Here is a 22,348-nt window from a genome sequence, read left to right as displayed (position 1 = left end):
CATTGAAATAAAATCCCTAGTCATTTTGTTTTTTGAACAACCAGCTCTAGTAGAAACAGTTTAGTAGTCTCAACCTGGAATTTTGTGACTGCATTTTTGGGAGGCTAAAGTCAAAACACAAAGTATTTCAGAAGCAAGTTAATTTATTGCAGTAGCATACACACTCGTTCAAGTTTTCAAACCAGGGTAACTAAAACACTTATTCGTCAGCTGAGTGTCCGTCTATCAGCTCAACACACACAGGGTGGGTCAGCTCTGGAGGAAGGAGTGTGTGTGCTAAGCTGATAGGTGTCCTCAGCAAGCCCGGACTGGCAAAGCGCCACCTAGAAGACTCCTAATATATAGTTTATAATAACTGCTGTCTTTCGTGTTCGTGCCTCAGCTTCACAGTCCCATTACTAAATCAACTTTCAGTCAGGTGTCACTAAACCAGCATTTGTCCACCTCCATTTGCAATACCAGTTCAATGTCTGGTCCTATAAGCCACTGAAGCTGGACATTCCTGTAGAGTAGCAGTCCTGGTTAAGATTCGTCATCTGGTGTCCGAGAACACTTTGTTTCTTTGACTATTCACCAGGCTAACATTCATGAAGTCGGGGGTTCGATCCCCCCCCAGGATCGCCGGTTTGAATCCCTGTGTTACCTCTCTGGCTTGGTCGGGCATCCCTACAGACACAATTGGCCGTGTCTGTGGGTGGGAAGCTGGATGTGAGTATGTGTCCTGGTCGCTGCACTAGCGCCTCCTCTGGTCAGTTGGGGCACCTGTTCAGGGGGGAGGGGGAACTGGGGGGAATAGCATGATCCTCCCACAAGCTACGTTCCTCTGGCAAAACTCCTCAATGTCAAGAGAAAAGAAGTGGCTGGCGACTCCACATATATCGAAGGAGGCATGTGGTAGTCTGCAGCCCTCCCTGGATCAGCAGAGGGGGTGGAGCAGCAACCGGGACAGCTCAGAAGAGTGGGGTAATTGGCCAAGTACAACTGGGTAGAAAAGGGGGGGGGGATAAAAACAGATGACCTGGGTCACACAGCCACGCTTCAGATTAACAGCTGGTTCTGGCAGGCATCACAACAGACTTTTAAGACCCGGGCTGCTTCACACTGCTGCTGCTCTCCACCAGCTCCAGCACGGCCTCCCTGTCTCCATGTTCAGCCACATCAGAAATCAAATCCTCGAGGGCGTCCCCACCTCTCATGAACTTCTACAACACAAGAACAAACGCAACATCTGCATGAAAAGCTTCAGAAAGTCGATGGACCTGGTTCATCTCAGCAGTGAATGATTCTCCATTGTAGAAAATTAAAAAATTAAGTATAAAATAAATGCATTTGTGGTAGTGGGGTGTGGTTGAGCCTCGGGCTGCAAATGGAAGGGGGATGGTCGCAAGAGTGCAGACACAACGCAGAGGCTGATTAGTGATCGGCCTCAGGTGTGTTAGGCTAACCAACTTTTCTTAAAACCGCAGTGAAGCTGGGTCCGTGTCTGACACTGATGCAGACATGAACACAGTCATGGAGAAAGACTTATAGAAAAGGCTGCTCCGCAGGAGTTAGCTGCTCAGCAGGCAGAAGATCAGGCTCTCCTGAGGGAGCTGCTGCACTCCCCTTCAGCTACCTGCAGGGGTGATCTGGCCGCTTCACCATCTCATCGGCTCCAGGTCACCCTCCCCAAAATGACATCTGCCGACGACCCCGAAGCTTTTCTGGGCATTTTTGAGAGCCTGGTGTCGGCATGCAGGTGGCTACCAGCGTCCTCTCAGGGGGACTACAATGCGATCAAGCGAGCTGTCCTGGACCGGGTGGGGCTCACGCCAGAAGGACATCTGCGCCAGTTCAAGATGCTCAGCCTGGAGGCTGCTGGCCAACCCCCTTCATCCTGGCGAAGCAGCTCCTCGACATGGCATGATAGTGACTACAACCAGGCCTGGAGGACATCAGTGACATCATCCACCATGCGGCACTGAAGGAATCTGTTGCCTGTCTGCCCCCTGTGACTGGGTCCAGTGCCACCGTTCTAAGGGCCTGGCCAGGGCCGTCACCCTGGTGGGGGACCACCTCGCCCTTCCTACCCAGGACCCATGTGGCGAGCCAGCAGTTCGCCCCATCCCGGCTCTGAGAAGGAGATTACACATGCATGCACCCACACACACACACCTGCAACCACACACACATCCACACAGCAGCACACACCCGCCACACCTCGTTCCCGGTCTCACCCCTCCCTCTTGCCTAATCCACAGGGCCCAGCTTCAGCCTCTGCTCTCCCCGACCTACAAGGGGCTTCTTGAACATCAGGCCAGGAGTGCTGGCTGTGTGGGAGGTTGGGCCCCCGGCGGAAGGAGTGTCTGTTAAAGGAGGTCGGCCAGCTGATCTAGTTTCTTGGCCCGTCAGGGCCCCCGCCCGGTCCAGGTGGGAGATACAGCATACCGGCACATATACAAGGGGTGGACACGGGCTTCACACAGATGCTGATCAACCAAAGCCTGATTCGGCCTGGGGCATTGGTAAAGGCATCGTGGGTGGAAATTCGGTGTGTGCATGGGGATATTCATAATAGGGCTGCACAAAAATAAAACAATACAGCTCGGTATTGCAAAAGAAAATTTCACGGTACTCATCGATTTTCCAGCCCCTCGTAACAACACATTGAAAAAAACCATTCATGTTTTCAACAGATTTCAGTTCAATGTGTCCAGCGACACAATACGAATACTTAATATGCACTTAATTTTATGATGTCATGGCGTCTACGCTGCAGCTGAGTTCAGTGTGTTCTGTGACACAACAAGAATAGTTAATATGGACACTTAATTTGCATATGATATACCATCTACATTTCAGTTCAATGTGTCCCCTCTTTTGTAATCTGGTGAATGGATCTTTTTTATTAAAGCACTTTGTAAACTTTGACTTGGAAAAAGTAAATGTAGATCGAATTTGTTAGATGTTGAGTCTCAACATCAGCGATCTTTGCGTTTAGTTTGGATCTTCTGGACAGGTGCAAATACATCATGCAAACTCTGGTGTGCATCAAAACAGGCCAAAAAGTTCAACACATTGGGGTGTCGGTCTGCATTCAGTCTTAAGAAACTATCCATCCATTCCATCCATTATCCAAGCTGCTTATCCAAATTCGGGTTGCGGGATACTGGAGGCTACCCCAGCAGTCATTGGGCACCAGGCAGGGAGACACCCTGGACAGGCCGCCAGTCCACTACAGGGCTGACACATTCACACCTAGGGACAATTTAGTATGGCTGATTCACCTGACCTACATGTCTTTGGACTGTGGGAGGAAACCGGAGCACCCGGAGGAAACCCACGCAGACACGGGGAGAACATGCAAACTCCACACAGAGGACGACCTGGGATGACCCCCAAGGTTGGACAACCCCGGGGTTCGAACCCAGGACCTTCTTGCTGTGAGGTGACCGTGCTAACCACTGCGCCACCCCTAAGAAACTAGTTTGAACTAAAATCATGACGATAAATCTTGTACTTGTCTTTCTTCTAAATATTTTCTCCTCTGTAGCTATTTAGCAAGCTAGAACCAACCAGAATATCCTCAATGATCCCACAATGCATTGCTCTGATGTCATAATTTGCTCGTTTTGGTTTGGGGTCAACCAAAAGGCGCGCTTGGTATATGATTAGGATTCGGTATAATGTGAGACAAACTGGAAATTATACAAAATATCAAAATTGAGGACTCTGGTCTGGATTTCCCAAGTGAAAACATTCTTGAAATTACTGAAACATAAGGGTCCGCGGTGGTGTAGCGGTCTAAGCATCGGCTTTGTGTCGATGCAGTCGCCCACAGGGGGCCGGGGTTCGCACCTCGGTCTCGTCAGATCCGACTATAGCCGGACTCGAAGAAGCACTAATTGGCAACGCTGTCTTCGGGAGGGGGGCGGAGTCGGCTTGTGTTCGTCACATGAATGCGTCTCTGTGTGTGTCGGAAAAAGCAGTGGTTCGGTCTGGATTCGCCTTGTCACGAAAGTGGGGAGGCGTCTCCTTCGAGACTGCCGGCCGGAGAGATGCAGTTGGCGAACACATACAGTACGAGGGTGGGAGTTTCAACTAAAATAGGGATCGACTGGCTACTAAATTGGGAGAAAAAGGGGAAAATCAGAAATAAATTTCGAAAAGAAATTACTGAAACATAAGTAAACATGAAAACGTAACAGAATAACGATTTTAAAGTTCCTCATGTGTTTGTTTTGTGATTGTTTGAGAAATGCATACACACACAATCTCCTCCCATAATCTTACCTTAATGTCTCTAGTGACATAGCCGGTCCTGTGGTCTGTGACGCGGTCCTGGCTAAAGTTGTAGGTACGAATCCTCTCCGACTGAGAACGGGTGCCCACCTGAAGTCGAGCGAGAGACATGCAATTATCAGATTAGATTCCTTTAATGCAGGAAATCTATCTATTTATTTTTTGGATTGCCCCCCCTTTTTTTCTCCCCAATCATACCCAGCCAATTACCCCACTCTTCTGAGCCTTCGCGGTTGTTGCTCCACCCCCTCCGCCGATCCGGGGAGGGCTGCGGACTACCACATGCCTCCTCTGGTACATGTGGAGTCGCCAGCCGCATCTTTTCACCCGACAGTGAGGAGTTTCACCACGGGGATGTAGCACGTGGGAGGATCCCGCTATTCCCTCCAGTTCCCCCTCCCCCCTGAATAGGCACCCCGACCAACCAGAGGAGGCGCTAGTGCAGCGACCAGGACACATACCCACGTCTGGCTTCCCACTCGCAGACATGGCCAATTGTGTCTGTAGAGACGCCCGACCAAGCCAGAGGTAACACGGGGATTTGAACCAGCGATCCCCGTGTTGGTAGGCAACGGAATAGACCACAACGCCACCCGGACACCCCGAAATCTATTTATGATATATCCCCCGCTGCACATTTAGCAATACGTTGTAGTTTCGGGTGTGCATTTGTTTTACATTAGATTTGAGTCAGATTTCAGTTACCTGCTGTTTGCGTGCTGTGTGCCTCTGCTTGGTCTCTTTACCCAACATGCTCTGGTAGAGGCGAGCCCTCAGCATGTGCATGGCCGTGTCTTTGTTTTTGAGCTGGGAGCGAGACTGCTGACACTCCACAGTCGTACCTGTAGACAGAAGCGGTAAACCACAGCAATTGAGTAACGACACAGCTGACACCGATTAGATGTTACAGCAAAGCAGAGATGACGTTGCAAGGAAAAATAAACACAGTTATACGGCACAAAACCACAGTGCTAACCACAAGCTCCAGCCAGCTCACATCGGTGTCTTTGAGCGTGACTGGCCGGCAGGTCGCCAGTTTGTGGAGCTTCTCAACTCCGAAAACGTTGGAGCAAATTTTCGATTCGTCACCAATGTTCGTAAAACTGCCAATATTTGAAATCATCACAGTTGATTTCTCGCCTCATCTTGCTGGGAAAGCGGAGGCGTATACAGTGACGTGATGACGTGGCTCTCTAGCATGTGGAAAAGCAAACCGGTTCTTAGAGGGTTTGCAAGTTGAACCGGCACTAGAACGTTTGCATGGGTGGAAAGGGTGTACCGATGAGTCCCCTCCCCCCCCCTTTTTTTCTTCCCAATTGTACCTGTCCAATTACCCCGCTCTTCCAAGCCATCCCGGCCACTGCCGATCCGGGGAGGGCTGCAGACTACCACATGCCTCCTCTGATACATGTGGAGTCTCCAGCCCCTTCTTTTCACCTGACAGTGAGGAGTTTCGCCAGGGGGATGTAGCATGTGGGAGGATCACGCTATTCCCAGTCCCCCCCCCCCCCCCCCCCCCCCAACAGGTGCCCCGACCGACCAGAGGAGGCGTTAGTGCAGCAACCAGGACACATACCCACATCCGGCTTCCCACCCACAGACACGGCCAATTGTGTCTGTAGGGGCGCCCGACCAAGCTGGAGGTAACACAGGGATTTGAACTGGCGATCCCCATGTTTGTAGGCAACGGAATAGACCGCTCCGCTACGCTACCCGGACCTGATGAGTCTTTCTGATCTACCTTTAAACGAAACATGGACACAGCTTTGATAGTAATCGCACAAACAATACACATTACACTGACATCAAAACATTTTTGATGCATTTATCAAAAATATATTCTTCTTTAGTGTAATACAAGTTAAGATTTGTATTGTATACAATTAATATACAAATACTGAAGATCTGTGTTTATGTCTTTCACCTGTAGGAAGATGAACTATGCGCACAGCGCTGTCTGTTGTGTTGACACTCTGGCCCCCAGGACCCCGGGACCTGAATGTGTCGATACGGAGGTCTTTGGGATCAATGCTGACATCAAGCTACAAGACAAAAGAAGGAGCATTTAAAAATGATCCACGAGGGGCAAGACATGAAGGCATACTTTCAGTCAGGTCAATCAGAGAGACAAAGAACCAGGCAAGGGGACAGACAGATGTATGGACAGGCAGAAAGACACCGAGTCAGTCAGACAGGTCACAGAGAAAAGATATTAAGGAACCACTGTGGAGGATGGCAGACAGACTGAAAGACAAACAGACATATAGTGACTTTGTATTGTGTACCTCAGCGGGCTGGGGTAGGATGATGACTGTCATGGTCCCGGTGTGAATGCGCTGCATCCTGGAGGAGAGGCCGACCTCAGGGATCCTCTGCACCCTGTGCGTGCCTCTCTCATGCTTCAGGTTTCTGAAGACATTTTCTCCTGCTATCCTCACCGCGGCATGGTGTAAACCACCTGGTGTAAAACATCAAATAATTAAAGGGAAATTCTAATTGAAGCGGAAATGTTTAAATACTGGGGGCTGATTTGCAAACATGGACAAGCACCCTGGGTTACAACGAGACAACGGTTAAAGCGAACTTCATTTTTAAGGCTAACTTAATGACACTAATCCAAGATGTAAATCGCACAAACACATTTTTTGGGCCCAGAAAGTCAGTCAAATTCAATCAGTAAAACAGGTCTATGTTTTGCGTCCGAGCAAAACCGCAAAGAGCCTTGGCATTGAGGGGGTGGATTTGGTACAAATGCTGATTTCAGTCGGTGATTTAAGGATAATGGATGTAACTACATCAGTCTTATACAAGTTTAAATTATATATATATATATATATATGTATTAGGAGACCAAACATCAAAAGAAACATCCTCCATTTTGCTAAAAGAATGTCACGTGAGTTGGATTTGAATAAACTTTACCATACTCCGCTGGAGTGTAGTTGAAAACCTCAAAATCCCAGTTCTTGTAGCTGGCAAAGCCCTGGTACATGTCAAACATCTCTCTGGTGAACTGCTGACAGATGTCACCTAAAACCACAGATTAGAAGAATGAGCATCATACATGTCACACATGACTCCTGACCTTGCAAAAACACGCAGAATGACAATCAAGCGAAAAGCCAACCCCGCAAATCTACCCTTGTCAAGGTCAAGTTTAAAACTCAGGTCATACTTCTCTCAGTTTTTTAGCACTTGATAACCTCTTGTCCCAAATCTGGAGCGTCATGCTGTTCGCCATGCTGAACACAGCCAAGATGCCTGTTTTTGCCAATGTTACATAGTGACAGGCCAGAAGACAATTCCACACACAAGAATTGTGATTAATATTTCCCCTGGAGATAGGGGAAGCATATTACAAGGGTTTGTGTGGGGAAGTGGTTTCACAGAGCAAATTGTGTGGCTAATCCAGGAACTTTCCCAGGGCATTAATTTAACAGCAACCATCTGCTCATCTCTGGTGAACTGCGGCAATCTGGTGAATAAGGTTGAAAGGCGGATAGCCTGTGTAAGCAGACCTTCATTCCAACCAAACACCACACCAACTTGTTTTACAAAATATTTCCTCCCTCTCAAGTTAACAAATAAGACACCTGGTAAGCAGCATGTTTTGTAGATATAACATTTTGCAGGAATATATCTTTCTTGGAAAATAATTTTTCTGAATGCTCCCACACCTTAATGGCACTGGTTGACTCATTGTGGCAGGAAGATTGAAAACAAACAAGTTCTTTCCAAATGGGTCCTCAAATTTGACATATTTGTCAAGCGTAATTGTAAATCACTGTGCTATTACATTCCTAAAACTACTTTGTTCCTAAGAACTAATTTGGTTGGCCAGCGTTTGAATTATCCAGCCAAGGTGAGCAAATTCACTAAATTAGTTTCAAGTGAATTTCATTTCAACAGGTAATAGCTGAGTCTAGCGGAACTAGATACAGTTATGATATGGTTTCAAAAACATGTCTTGTTCAGTTAGGAAATGGCCATCTGGCTCTATGTGTTAGCAACAATGCTATTAGTGTCATTAACTTCATAGATCTAACTAGAAGGTTTCCAACAGGTGAACTCACCCCCAGTTGTCCGTCCTGATACCACTTCTAGAATAATGTTACTGGGGTCATGTGGGTCACTGGGCACAAGGGATTTGATCAGCTAAATTAAAAAAAAATAATACACCACATAAACATCAAAAATTCAGAAATGCAATCAAATCCATGTTTCAAATCCAAACTTGGTGTATAAAACTCCAGTCTCTTACATCTTTTCTTAAGGTTAAAATGCTATGGGAGATCCCCGCTTCTTCCTCCTTCAGCAGCTGGGTCATTTGTTGGTCTTCCTCTCGAGTTCCAACTGTACCTGCAGTCAGTGGCAATCAATTCTTGTAAAAATCAAAATGATAGTAATACATCAATCAGTGGAACACACTTTATATACAGCATGCTCTGCACATTCAAATGCAACGCACTGCGCTCAATATTAATTGAGTGCGTGGTTAAAAAGGCCAAGGTCACAACAAAAGATGAAAACATCTGGCCAAGCAGATGTTCCCTGTAGGTGCACCTCTGTTACATGTGGGGTTAGTGATCCTGACGTCATAACATATTGTAACGTGCGTGGACCCTTTAGTCTAGCGGTTAGCGACGTCTCCTGCGGTGCGGGCGACACGGGTTCGCTTCCCGGCCGCGGCACTTCCTGCGGCTGCCTCGTCCCCCGGATTCGCTACAATATATCAGTATCGCTCACCACGCAGAAGGGACAAGACTTCCTCCAGGTCGTTCAAAGCCTGTCGGATATTCTGGAACGCGTCTGCTACGGGCGACAACTCCGCACGTCTCTTGTTCAGGTCTCTTCTATCCGAGTCACTGAGACCGGCATGCTGCAGCCTCTTGGTCAGGCCCTCGTGCTCCTCCATCAGCTGCGCGAGGTGCCTCTGCACCGCCTCGTCCCTGTGCAGATCCGCAAGATCGCCGCGGCCAAGGCGTCTTGACGCGTCATCCCCCTGCAGAGCCTCTCGGAAACACCGCGGGGCGTTTCGGCCCGGGGGCGTCCTCCACCCACTCCCTCCCCCGTTGTTGTTGTTCGCCATCCCACGGCTGCAGGAGGCGCACAGTCTGATCCAGCGGTTATAAAACATGTGTTTACGGGACACTCGGCATCGGGGACAGTCACGTCACCTCGTTTGTGGGCGCCGCCATGTCGAACCGGGACGGGCACGCGAGAGCGCGCACGCGAGCCGGTAGGCGGAAGTTGACCCGGAAGTTGATGAACTCGAACCAGCGGAACTCTGGTCGTTGTAGTTTTGTTTATCCGGGCCGTAAACGTGGGCCTTCTTGTGAAGCGCTCCGGGTTGAGCGTCGATTTCTGGTGGGTGTAATGGCCTACTTTTCACTCTCACAGAGGGCAACACCGGTTCGGAGTTAGCCGTGGATGTTTATCTCGCTCCATGCATAACGCGCACATAATCCCACTGACCCCGCCCCCCCCGTCTACCTTCCCACCCCCTGTGGCTGCTCTGTTTGCTATCCCATAATGCCCTGCGTCCTTAAAGGTGTATTCCCCCAATACTGAACATCACAGTGGGTTTGTGCTAGCGGTCAGATATTTCAAAGATTAAAAAAAAACATTATTCATTTATTCTTTCATTATCCAAACCGCTTATCCTAACTCAGGGTTGCGAGGATGCTGGAGCCTATCCCAGCAGTCGCTGGGCGGCAGGCGGGGAGACGCCCCGGACAGGCCGCCAGGCCATCACAGGGCCCGCACACACTATGGCAAGCCCCCTGCTGTAACACACACACACACACACACACACACACACACACACACACACCTTCGCACCTCGGGACAATGTAGTACGGCCCACTCACCTGACCTACATGTCTTTGGACTGTGGGAGGAACCGAAACAAAAAACAAACCACAACAAGAGAAGACATTACCCCCCCTCTCTCTCTCTCTCTCTCTCTCTCTTCTCTCTCACCCCACGATAGTAGTATTGATGCTATATTATACATTGTAGCGACTTCGGGGGACGAGGCAACCACAGAAAGTGCCGCGGCCGGGACGCGAACCCCTATCGCCCGCATCGCAGGCGACATCGCTAACCGCTAGACCAAAGGGTCAGACCCGCCAGCCAGCGGCCAACGTGTCTTCTTATCCATGCACGTTACAATATATTATTGTAAATAAAGTTCCCTTTTCCTTGTCCGATTAAAGGATCATAGCAAACGTCGGTTCTAACTACCCCACTCTTCCGAGCCGTCCCGGTAGTCTGCCCCCCTCCCCTCTGCCGACCGGGGAGGGGGGCAGACCACCGCATGCCTCCTCGCGTACACGTGGAGTCGCCAGCCGCCTATTGGCTTCTTTTCACCTGGCAGTGAGGAGTTTCACCAGGGGGACATAGCGCGTGGGAGTATCACGCTACCCCCCCTCCCCCCTGAACAGGCGCCCCGACCGACCAGAGGAGGCGCTAGTGCGGCAACCAGGACACATACCCACATCCGGCTACTCGATCTAGGTAACACGGGAGGAAAACATTAATTTGCATGAATTAAAATATACACGTGTGTGTGAAAAACTAAAACTATATTATTACATTATTATTATTATTGATGAAAACTACATTATTTGTCTTTTGCTTTAACGCTGTCGACTGACCTCTCTCTCTCTCGCGCGCGCGCTCTAACGCTAAGGGCTGGTGGGTAACGCTAAGGGGTAAGGCTAAGGGCTGGTGGGTAAACCAAGTCACAGCGCTGAACTGACGTTGCGAAGATGTCTGGCGCCGGGCCCGAGGACGGTAGGAAAACAACCAAGCAACCGCTCGGTAAGTTATTAGTAATAATAACGTCACAACGGTGTTATAACAGCATTCACCAATGAGAAATTCGTTAACCAGCCTGCATTTGAAAATGGAGTTGCTAGCTGCTAGCGTCGACCGTTTGCTAGCGAGCTAACGGTCGCTAACGCTAAGTGATGGCGGGTGTGCGCCTCTTCATGAAACACGCTAGGCAGGAGACCGTTAACACTTCAAGACCCGTTGTTTGTCTGTTTCACAGGACCACACAAACCCTCCGACTTTGCTCTGAAAAACAATTTGGTAGACATCAGTCAGCGAGGCCATGCCCAGGTTTTATCCCTCCAGGCCAAACAACAAGAACTCGGCACTCTTCAGGTACTTCCGGCGAGTGTTATGAGCGTTATGAGCGTTATGAGTGTGATGAGCGTTATGAGCGTTAAGAGTGTTATGAGCGTTACGAGCGTTATGAGTGTGATGAGCGTTATGAGCGTTACGAGCGTTACGAGCGTTACGAGTGTGATGAGTGTTATGAGCGTTACGAGCGTTATGAGCGTTACGAGCGTTATGAGCGTTATGAGTGTTAAGAGTGTTATGAGTGTTATGAGCGTGATGAGCGTTAAGAGCGTTATGAGCATTAAGAGCGTGATGAGCGTTATGAGCGTTATGAGCGTGATGAGCGTTATGAGCGTTAAGAGCGTTATGAGCGTTAAGAGCGTGATGAGCGTTATGAGCGTGATGAGCGTTATGGGCGTGATGAGCGTTATGAGCGTTAAGAGCGTTAAGAGCGTGATGAGCGTTAAGAGCGTGATGAACGTTAAGAGCGTGATGAGCGTTATGAGCGTTAAGAGCGTTATGAGCGTTAAGAGCGTGATGAGCGTTACGAGTGTTATGAGCGTTACGAGTGTTACGAGCGTTATGCCGAAATGCATTGCATGTTACACTCACCGTTACCGTCATCGTTTAGTTACAGCACTCATTTGCATTGCTGTACAATTGCTTTGCACAGAGGTTTGTATGTCATTATTCATGATAAATAGTAGTACTAGCAGTTGCAGAAATACTCAGGATGCAATACAAGGGCAGTTGTACTGCCATAACCTGCCTATATTAATCAAAACTGTAATATTGTCATGTAGACATGTACAGCCAACTGGCAAGATTAAGACAGTATTTGTGAGTGTATACACAGCTACACTATTTGTCCTGGCTATTCAATAATTCTGATCGCTTTGGCAATGCTGGTCAAGTGGCAAGAGATCGTCCCCGACAGTCTTTCCCTTTTACTGAATAGACATGGTGGGACAACCTACTTAAAAATATACCTAAAGAATATTAATTGAGATGGATGCATTGATGGAGATTTTGAGTGTGATGTTCCAGTCTTTTTCACAGAACGTTGAATCAGTTCATCTGGACATAACATTTATTGAGGGAAACATTTCAACCCTCATCTAAGTGACCTCTTCAGTCTCAAGTTGCTGCAGGTATCCCCACCCTTATAAACAATAGTGGCATAACGACCGAAAACATCGGTCGGTTTCATATGCAAATTGCCGTGACCATCAACTAGAGTTTCAATGGCAACGTGTACTATTCACAGAGGATTGGGGAATGGTTGCAATCACAGCATTGTAAGACGGTGAGGGGCGTCATTATGGAGGGGGATGAAACAATGGTCTCTTATGACGTTAAGTCTCTCTTCATGTGTGTTCCTTTTGATGAAGCTGTGGAGGTTGTCCGTATGAAATTACAAAATGACCCCACCCTTAGCAATAGGTCCACCCTGAACACTGACCAAGTGTGACTGGTCCTGAAGCTGTGTCTTCAGTCCACATACTTCACATACAGGGGGCAGTACTATAGGCAGAGGCATGTGTGTGCTATGTGTTCCCAGTTTCACCTGGCCAACTTGTATGTGGAGGAAGTGGAAAAGAGGGCTCTGATGTCCTAGGACACCACCTAGCCATTGGTTGAGATTTGTGGAGGGCACCTGGGTTTAAACTGAATCTCAGGATGTACCACATTTCACCAACCACATTAACTCTGTGGACAACCACATCAAGCACACCAGGGAGGATGTGAAAAATGACAGGTCAGCCTTCTTAGACTGTGAAATTTCAATTGGTGATGGGGGACATTTGATTGTTGATGTTTACCATAAACCAACACGTACTGATCAGTACTTCAGGTTTGACTCTCATCATCCACTGGAGCACAAACTAGGAGTCATCAGGACGCTGTACCACTGAGCTGACAGTGTCCCCACCGACACAGCGACAGAGGAAGGGGAGAAATCCCACATTAAACAGGCCCTGGTGACGTGTGGTTATTCTAACTGGGCATTTGTCAAAGCCAGGAAAACACCCAAACAGTGGACCAGCCGATTGAAGGGAGGAGAAGGGCAACAGCTGCCTAAGCGTAAACCAGTGGTGATTCCATATGTATTGGGAGTGTCGGAACAGTTGAGACGTGTATTTTCCAAACATTGCGTCTCAGATGCTTTCAAACCCCCAAACACGCTGTGCCAGAAATTGGTCCACCCCAAGGATCGGGTCCCCCGGCACAAACAGCAATATATTGTATGCTGTCAAGTGCCGGGAGGATCGCCGGAGGATGGCACTACACAGAAGAGCTAATGTGTCAGACCAGGACTCCGCAGTCTACACCCATCTACATGCCAGTGGCCACTCTTTCAAGGATGAGGATGTGTACATCCTTGATAGGGAGGAACGCTGGTTTGAACGAGGAGTCAAAGAGGCCATCTATGTGAAGAGGGAACGATCATCACTGAACGGAGGGTGGGGAGGCCTAAAAGTACATCTATCGCCATGTTACAGTGCTGTGATTGTAACCATTCCCCAATCCTCTGAATAGTACACATGGCCATTGTAACTCAAGTTAATGGTTACGGCAATTTGCAAATGAAACTGATTGTTGTTTTCGGTCATTATGCCACTGTATTGTTTATAAGGGTGGGGATACCTGCAGTCAGTTGAGACTGAAGAGGTCATCACTGAGTGATGAAACGTGACACGTTTCTCTCAATAAACGTTGTGTACAGATGAACTGATTCAACTTTCTGTGACGTTCTTACCTGGATTATTGAGCATGCATAATTATAGTCTGACTATTAATTTAGTTTTTTCCCCATTGGAACCAAATGTTGTTTTTTTGGGGGGGGGGCAATTGTTTTACTTTACACAGTGCATTCCTCCCTCTCAAGACTGTTTTATCAGACATGGAGAAGAGCGCTGAGAAGGTGAAGCTGCAGCTGAAATCCAGAGTCAGGCAGATCCTCACCCTGGAGGGAGAGCTGGAACATCTGCAGCAGCACGCGCAGGTCCTGCAGTCGCGCTTGGTATCCGTTTCTGACGCCAACACACGACTGCATTTTAATATAGAGGAGGAGGAGGTCAACGCCCGTATCGTGCTAGCCAGGTACAACACGTACCGGAAAAAGATGGAGGGTCACAAGGTGGCTGCCTTGCAAGCGAAAAGCCAAACAGAGGTCCACGGGGAGCTGGAGAAGAAGAGAGCACTGTTCAGGATGCTGAAACAGAGAAAAGAAGCTTTAGAAGACCCAAATGACAAAGCTGTACCGCAGGAAAAGGTGTCAGTACAGAGCGAATGACCTACTTTATTATAATAGTAATTCCAGTCATGCCTTTGGCTGAAAGCTGTCAGTTTTCGGTGCACAATTATCATTCATTCATTCATTGTCAGCCGTGATCTACCATGGTCCACTTTTATTGTGTTTTCAGAGTTCCTCATTCTGACTTCTGTTTCTGTTAAATCCAGTACAGTACTTTGCATTTGCATTCATGTTTGTCAATAGAGGGAGACTGAGGATCTGCAAAGAGAAATCTCGGTCCTGGGGAAGACTGTGGCTGAGAGAAAGGAGAAGCTCCTTAAAGAGCTTGACACTCAATTCAAGATAAAGAAAGATATAGAGGTATGTAGAGAGAAGAACTTTTCTACCCCTGAGCTGTTCTGTTGTATGAAACCATAACTTCTCTACCTGTTTATATGTCAGCTCTTTAAACGGACGCGTGTTTGTATGATTTTCACCTCTCTAAGATCCAGAACAAGCGTCATGAGGCGATCGTAAAGCGGCTCCACTGTCAACTCAACAAGGCCCAAGCCAACCACAGGTAATAATCATGATCCTAATTACACACCATCAAATACTGGTGCAGCAGCTTTCATCACAAATGCACAAAGGGCCATATGATAAAGTGTTTTAGTTCAACTGTTTATGTGAAACTTGCACACTCATATCTCAAACACATATGTGTGTGTGTGTGTGTGTGTACCTATGTCGATCTATGTCTATATATATCTATATATATATAATACGTTTTATTTGTGGGCGCCTTTCACTCAAGGTCACCATACAGAACATAGTTAAAAACAAGCAGCACTGTATCAGACAGCATCAAATCTAAACAAAGCAGGGTAGACAATAAAAAGTTAATACAACACAGAAGTATAAAATCATCATCTGCACAAAACTCAATGAGGTGTGGATCAGACTGAATATGCCAGTTTGAAAAGGTACATTTTGAGATGGGATGTTGAAAGGTTGAAAGAGAGTCAGTGTTGTGAAAGTCTTGTGGGAGAGAGAGCCATAGGCAGGGGGCAGAATGGCTGAAGGCTCTAGACCCCATGGTAGTCAAGCGGGCTGATGGTGTAGTGAGTTGGAGAGCAGAAGAGGATCTGAGAGTGCGGGGGGGGGGAGTGGATATGAAGGAGTTCAGAAAGATACGAAGGAGCTAGGTTATTAAGGGCCTTAAAGCTGAGAAGTAGGATCTTGAAGTCAATACAGTATTTAACAGGGAGCCGATGGAGTTGCTGAAAAACAGGAGTGATATTCTATGGAAGGAGTTCTGGTAAATGACACAGGCAGCTGAATTCTGGACCAGTTGACATTTATGAAGCTAGTTGGGGGGGAAGACCAAAGAGGACAGAGCTGCTGTAGTCAATACGGGATGTAACCATGGTGGGAATGAGTATGGCAGTGCTGTTAGATGTAAGTGACGGGCGAAGACAATTAATATTGCGTAGGTGGAAGTATGCAGACCGATTAACATTGTTGATATGCGCTTCAAAAGATAATGTGCTGTCCAAGATGACACCCAGACTCAACCTGAGGCGATGGAGGAACTGTAGAATTGCCAATAGTTAGAGAAAAACTATCAGGTTTTGCCAAAGTAGATTTAGTACCTACTAGGAGGACCCTGGTTTTATCACTATTTCACTATTTAGAAAAGAAAAAAAAATATATATATATACACACACACACACGCACACACACACACACACACACACACACACGCACGGACAGTTTGGAGACAAAGCAAGAGAGGCAAGATTGAGATGGCTTGGACATGTGTGGAGGAGAGATGCTGGGTATATTGCGAGAAGGATGCTGAATATGGAGCTGCCAGGGAAGAGGAGAAGAGGAAGGGGAGGTTTATGGATGTGGTGAGGGAGGACATGCAGGTGGCTGGTGTGACAGAGGAAGATGCAGAGGACAGGAAGAAATGGAAACGGATGATCCGCTGTGGCGCCCCCTAACGGGAGCAGCCGGAAGTGGTAGTAGTAGTAGTAGTAGTAGATATACACACACACACTTCACATCAAAACCTTAGTTTGGAATTTAAAACACACATTGAGAATTATATGAACACACACACATAGCCTTGCATCCTCATGATTATGATATTTTGATTTTAATTTACCTTATTTTCTATCTGTCACCCAATAATTTATGAAGAAGTTAATGCAAATCATGTCCAACCCTTTTCACACAGTTTTGTATGTAGTGTGTTTCAGTTGAACTGTGGGTAGTAAATACTGAACTCAATCTGCTTTGCTCAGGCAAATTTCTGAAGATATCGACCACATGCAGAGACAGATAGAGGAGCTAAAGAGACGGATGAAGCCATCACAGGACCTTTTCCTCAGTATGCTCTAGTTTCAGCACTGGCTCATTTGAATCACGTTTGTTTTATAATGTTCAGTTATGCAGATAAAAGTTAAAAAGTTATTGCGGTGTTAGCCACCCAGTTTGAGTTCGGGGGGGGGTATTATTGCAGTTACTCTGGTTGAACAGAACGGGGCAGTAGTGTCAACTAAATGTTTACTTGTACTACAGTACTTTGAAATTCATATCACTATCATAAAAGCTTGCTGTCATTTCCATAGGTTTGACGTTAAACATGAACATAATGTTTGTCGCTGTGTTATTTTCCTACAAGTGAACGATATAACGAGTCAGAAACAAACAGAGCGGGGTTATTAACGAATTCATCTATTGTATATGACATCACACCGTCTGGCTTTCTGTGACGCTAGCTTTCCGGTATGGAAGTACAGTACCAGGGCTGGCAGTTTGGGTTTGGGTTTTTAGGTTGGGGTGGCTGGTCATCTGTGTGTCCAGTTGGTATCCTCATTACCAACCCATCCAAAACACAGCCGATGTCCTCCAACTGTATCTGAAGGTTGTTTTGGTACGCGATGTTCCCTCTTCTGCTCCACTGGCTCGGTTGACCGAATGCGAGGTGGCAGCCCCTCTGTTGGCTAACAAGGGTGTGACTGTTCCGCATCAGCTATAACTAACTGAAGATGCATTTCCTCATTTTCTCAACTAATTAAGCAGCAAATTCACCATCTCACAGACAATTGTTCCAGATCATGGTGGATTGAATCAACCTCTGGGAGAAGCTATAAGGTCGAATTTCAAAAAAAAACCCTAGGCTCATCTAGGCTGGAATCTGTGAGCAGGGTTTCCATGCTCTATTCTACGGAGAAGAAGGGGGGAAAATTTTTGCTTCCCCAGGTCTCGAAAAGTTATGACAAATGAAGACATATAGCCAAGAGTTTGAGAAATGTAGACCTGGTCAGACATCAGGGTGCTGGGAAATGTAGAGACTGCTGATGCATGTCTAACATGCATCAGCAGCTTCAAATCGCCAGTTTCAGGAGCCCATTCGGTCTCAGTAGGTCACAGTTGTAGTTCTCCAAAGCACATTTTGGCCATTCAGATCAGCTCTTGAATTCAACGTAGACACAGCCAAACAATGGATAAGAAGATTGCACTGACTTTCATGGAGTTATCATAAAACGTGTTGTTCGCCAGTCATAACACACATCCACACCCTTGGGTTGAGTTGTCTCATGTGGGAGGTAGCACAATTCATGCAAAAAGCTTTATGTCCTCATTTTCTCCTCATTATAATTACTAATATTATTAACGAAACAATGACAGATATAATGTGATTTTCACAGGTTAGCTCACCTGTGACCCCCTACAGTTGGGTGGCAGGGTCTGCATGGCCTGGCTGTGTGCTGTAAGGCAGTACTGCTGCTGGCTGGCCTCATTGGCATGTTCCAAAACTGCCTCACAGCCCTCTGTTCACTGTGCACAGCCCCGGGCCTCCTGCATTCAAGCTGCTAACTCACACACCCACAGTGTGAGACAAATGTGCACGCAAATACAGCACATACCCACAGACGCGCAAAAACACACAGAAAGAAGAGCAAATACGATTTTCAGCCAGTTGGACTGTGCACATGTCTATACAGACATAGGAAAACGTGTGCACGTTGTGTTGTAAAGTACCCACAAAATTCCCCCATGCAAGACACGAAAACTGATAGAAACAGTCCCCAGGCTGTCTTGGCACTCACACTGCACAAGGCAAGCATGTGCCTGCAAACTCACTCCCTCACAGCCACACTCCTGTGGGTGTGACTTCGGTCTTGCATGACTTTTGCAGCGCATGAGAAACTTACTACCTAAATATTTGTATTCAACGCAAATGTGAATCAATAGAAATACAGTTGATACAACATTTTGTTACCGCCGTGTAAAACCAAACACATCATGCTCACCTTGGTTTTCATCCCAGATTGCACCTTTTCAGACTTGTTGACTGATTATGTTTAGTTCAGTTTATTTGTGGTGACAGAAGTCAAACGATGACAAATGGCTTGGGCAGCATGGCTGAGGAGGTAGAGCGGGTCATCTGGTAATCGAAAGGTCGCCGGTTCGATCCCCGGCTCCTCTAGAGAGCGTGTCGGAGTGTCCTTGGGCAAGACACTGAACCCCTTACTGCTCCTGATGAGCAGGTTGGTGCCTTGCATGGCAGCCTCCACTTTCGGTGTGTGTGGATGTGAGACATACATTGTAAAGTGCTTTGAGTGGGCGGTAGACTAGAAAAGTGCTATATAAATGCGGGGGGGGGGGGCAACCAATATGTAGGTCATCATTCACCTCCAGGCCTTATGCTCAGAGCCTGCTGAGATAGACTGCAGCCACATGCAACCCTGAATTGGATTATGCAGGTAAAGAAAGGTGGGCGGATGGATGAATATTTAGATAAATAAAATTACTATGGTTACATGACTGCATTATGATGGTTGTATGATTACAAAGGTGTTGCAAAACAGGAAAAAACATTCCTCCTTTTCAACTTGGATCTTTTTTACTGTTGTTTTGAACATTTTTGTACAATTACGTGCTATGTTACCGTTGCATAACCAGAAATTTCCCTTCTGAAGAGCAAGTCCCTCTGGCTAGTTTTCCTGTGTGAACTAAAGCCAGATAAAGGTCAGATTTTTGTCCTCTGACCACCTAGCCAGATGACTATTGGGTCTAAAGGCAGATCGTGTCAGTAAACTGTGTTTAGGGAGCAAGTTAACCACAATCCAAACACAGGATATTTATGTGACCAGTATGTGAGTGTGTGTCTATCCTACCAGTCTCTTGCCTGGAAACCAATCTTGGCTCATGGGATCACTTGGCGTTGGCGTTCATTTCTAACCATCAGCTGATCGGCGAAATGGCTGAACGCTAGTGTCCAGTCTCAGAGGGTTGCCATGTAATTTTCCCAGAAACCCAAGTGTTTTGGAAACCTGGCTTCAGGGTAACAGTAACATGTAGTGGTATGTGGTTTGCAGCACCAATACAGAGTTGTTGTCCAAGCAGATCTGGGAACTGGTCTCTGTATAGTCACAAAACAACCCGGATGTCATCACTCTCCAACACCGCGTTTGCAACTTTGCGAAGTACTTCCGCCCAACAAAACAACAGGAAGTGTAGCATCACTTTCATGCAAACAGCTAATCGGATAGTGGAGCGGGGGCTGGGCTGTTGGGACTGGACCCCTCTGCCTGGAGTCGTCATTCTCCTGAGGAGGGGGGAGAAAGTGGCGCTATGTTGGTAAAAGGGAGAGTCATGCATACACTCCAAGGACATTAATGGACATGGATGGTCTTATTAACAAACTCCCTGACCTGCATGAGGGAGCAGGAAAATGGATACAAGCCTCGCAACATCCTCCAATGGTCATATATCAACAACCTCCCAATTCAAGAGGATACCAAGGGCGGTGGGGTAGAGGACACGCAGGACCGTCCCGAGGAAGGAGGCCGGGAAGAAAACCCAACAATGGACCGAAGGCCTGCTGGGGATGCAGACAGATAGGACATCTGAGAAACGAATGCCCCACACAACCATGGCCACAAGCACCACAGCAGGACAGGAGACCCCCTCGGGACCTGTCAATGTTTAGCAGGGCCCGTACCAGGGGTGCCCAGAGGATCCAATGGGGGGGAATCAGCTGCCCATGATCTCAAGGGGAGCTGATAGTGAACCAATGCTGCAGGTTCAAATTGAAGGCAAAATACACCAATGATGACAGATACAGGGGCCGCCTACACCTGTGTCTCACAATCCTATGCCTCTCATCTCCCCCCGGTCTGGAGAATTTGTCAGGACGGTTGGATTCTCGGGTAAGGTGCAGCTGATTCCCACCACAGAATCGGTATCCCTAGCTGCGAATAATCAAGAAATACACATCCTTATATTAATATCAGACAGCACTCCAGTCAATCTCATTAGGGAGAGATGCATTGCGCAAGTTAGGGCGTAGAATCTCCTGCACATCCGAGATGCCAGTGCTAGGAACAGGCAGCACAGCAACTGTATTGTGGTTAGGACAGATGCAGCAGGAAGTGCAGGAAGTAGTACACAAATGGCTACCCTTTATTCAGGCGCAGATACCACAGGTAGTCGCGCCCTCTCTGGACTACCACTGCACCCTGCAATACCACGAACAAAGCAATGAAAGGCTTGATGACAAATGGATAGAAGAGCGACCACCTAATGTGCGTTTACAACTTGGTGAACTACTTCCGCCCAACAAAACAACAGGAAGTGTAGCATCACTTCCATGTAAACAGCTAATCGGATAGTGTTAAAGTTGTCGTCCCCCCCCCCAACCTCATGATCCACAATTAACCCGAGATTTCATCGACCATTATCAAGAAGCCTGGTTCATTTTTAATGCTGTGAAAAGCGTAGGCCTCCCGTCAGCACACACCTGGGAAAATCGCTCTCGCTGGAAGGCCTTTTCATGATCATTTATCATCGAGTTCAAACCGGTGTCCACTAAAGTCGCTAGCAATCGAGCAAATAAAATCATAAATTCATGAACATGCGGTACCTAGAAATAGAACAGGTACGGTAGCTGGATATTGGGTGTCACATCGCTGACATAACCTGTTGGCGTTCTGATTAGCCTAGGGAAGCGACGTCATCGGACGGTGGCGGTCATTATAATTAGCCAAGGTAGACAGGTAATCTGGCCACGCAGCTTGTTTTGGCCCGGTAGCCCTTCGGTAATCCTAATCCTGCTTGACATCTGATTTTAGCTGGGACTTTCAAATCAACAAATTGCCCCCAGGTCCACCCGTAAGGCGACTCTCAGAGGAGCCGTGTCACTGCTAGTGGATATCGCCTGCATTTAGTAGCACAACGAGGGCGTGCTACTTTCTTGGTTTCCTTCATTCGTTCCTTCTTTTCTGCCCTGATATCGGTTTGGCAGTGCGTGCAGCTTGTGGCAGACGTTAAGCAACACACTGGTGTCTTCCCTTGAGAACCGGCAGAGGTGAATTATGCAAGTGTGAAAGAAACATGACAGCCTACAATTTGAAACTCCAGTAAAATCCCTGTTTGTTCTATTCCACATCACAGCTGCATGCCTCCCATCAAGGTTGGACAGTGTAATGGCACATCAGGTGTGTTTCAGTGACATATGACTGGCAATTTGCTGCTTATCTGGCTGCCTGCCTGCCTGTGGATGTTTGACGGCGGTATAGACAGCTCTGAGCAGGGGACCGCTGGGTGCTTTCTACATGAAGGGGCCCAGCAGCTTTACAGAAAGTCATTACGGGCGTGCCTCGGTTGCTGGTTTCAGCGTAA

At 47.4% G+C, this 22,348-nt stretch overlaps 2 protein-coding genes across 3 annotated transcripts; one reads left to right on the top strand and one right to left on the bottom strand.

The window, feature by feature from the left end:
- Window positions 1-131: 131 nt before the first annotated feature.
- mtrf1 (mitochondrial translational release factor 1) lies at window positions 132-14,629 on the bottom strand. Of its 2 annotated transcripts, none has more exons than XM_056301363.1 (9): window positions 14,531-14,629; window positions 8,543-8,640; window positions 8,355-8,436; window positions 7,204-7,311; window positions 6,567-6,739; window positions 6,206-6,323; window positions 4,987-5,123; window positions 4,273-4,371; window positions 132-1,202 (listed from the first exon to the last, which is right to left on the bottom strand). In XM_056301363.1, exons 2-9 carry the CDS (start codon window positions 8,606-8,608, stop codon window positions 1,080-1,082), a joined length of 906 nt encoding a protein of 301 aa, XP_056157338.1. In that variant the 5' UTR covers window positions 8,609-8,640; window positions 14,531-14,629; the 3' UTR covers window positions 132-1,079. The 2 variants fall into 2 exon arrangements, with proteins under 2 accessions (XP_056157338.1, XP_056157337.1); XM_056301362.1 differs by lacking the exon at window positions 14,531-14,629 and adding an exon at window positions 9,028-9,500.
- On the top strand, window positions 11,055-17,056 carry LOC130131749 (coiled-coil domain-containing protein 122-like). Its single transcript, XM_056301547.1, has 8 exons — window positions 11,055-11,106; window positions 11,339-11,454; window positions 11,523-11,658; window positions 12,804-12,877; window positions 14,303-14,695; window positions 14,915-15,031; window positions 15,157-15,230; window positions 16,960-17,056. The coding sequence occupies exons 1-8, from the start codon at window positions 11,055-11,057 to the stop codon at window positions 17,054-17,056; spliced, it is 1,059 nt and encodes a 352-aa protein (XP_056157522.1).
- The last annotated feature ends 5,292 nt before the right edge of the window (window positions 17,057-22,348 follow it).

The sequence above is a fragment of the Lampris incognitus genome, chromosome 21 (assembly GCF_029633865.1).
Source record: "Lampris incognitus isolate fLamInc1 chromosome 21, fLamInc1.hap2, whole genome shotgun sequence".
NCBI lineage: Eukaryota > Metazoa > Chordata > Actinopteri > Lampriformes > Lampridae > Lampris > Lampris incognitus.
Note: the sequence above shows the minus strand (reverse complement) of the source record. Positions and strands in the feature narration are given on the sequence as shown.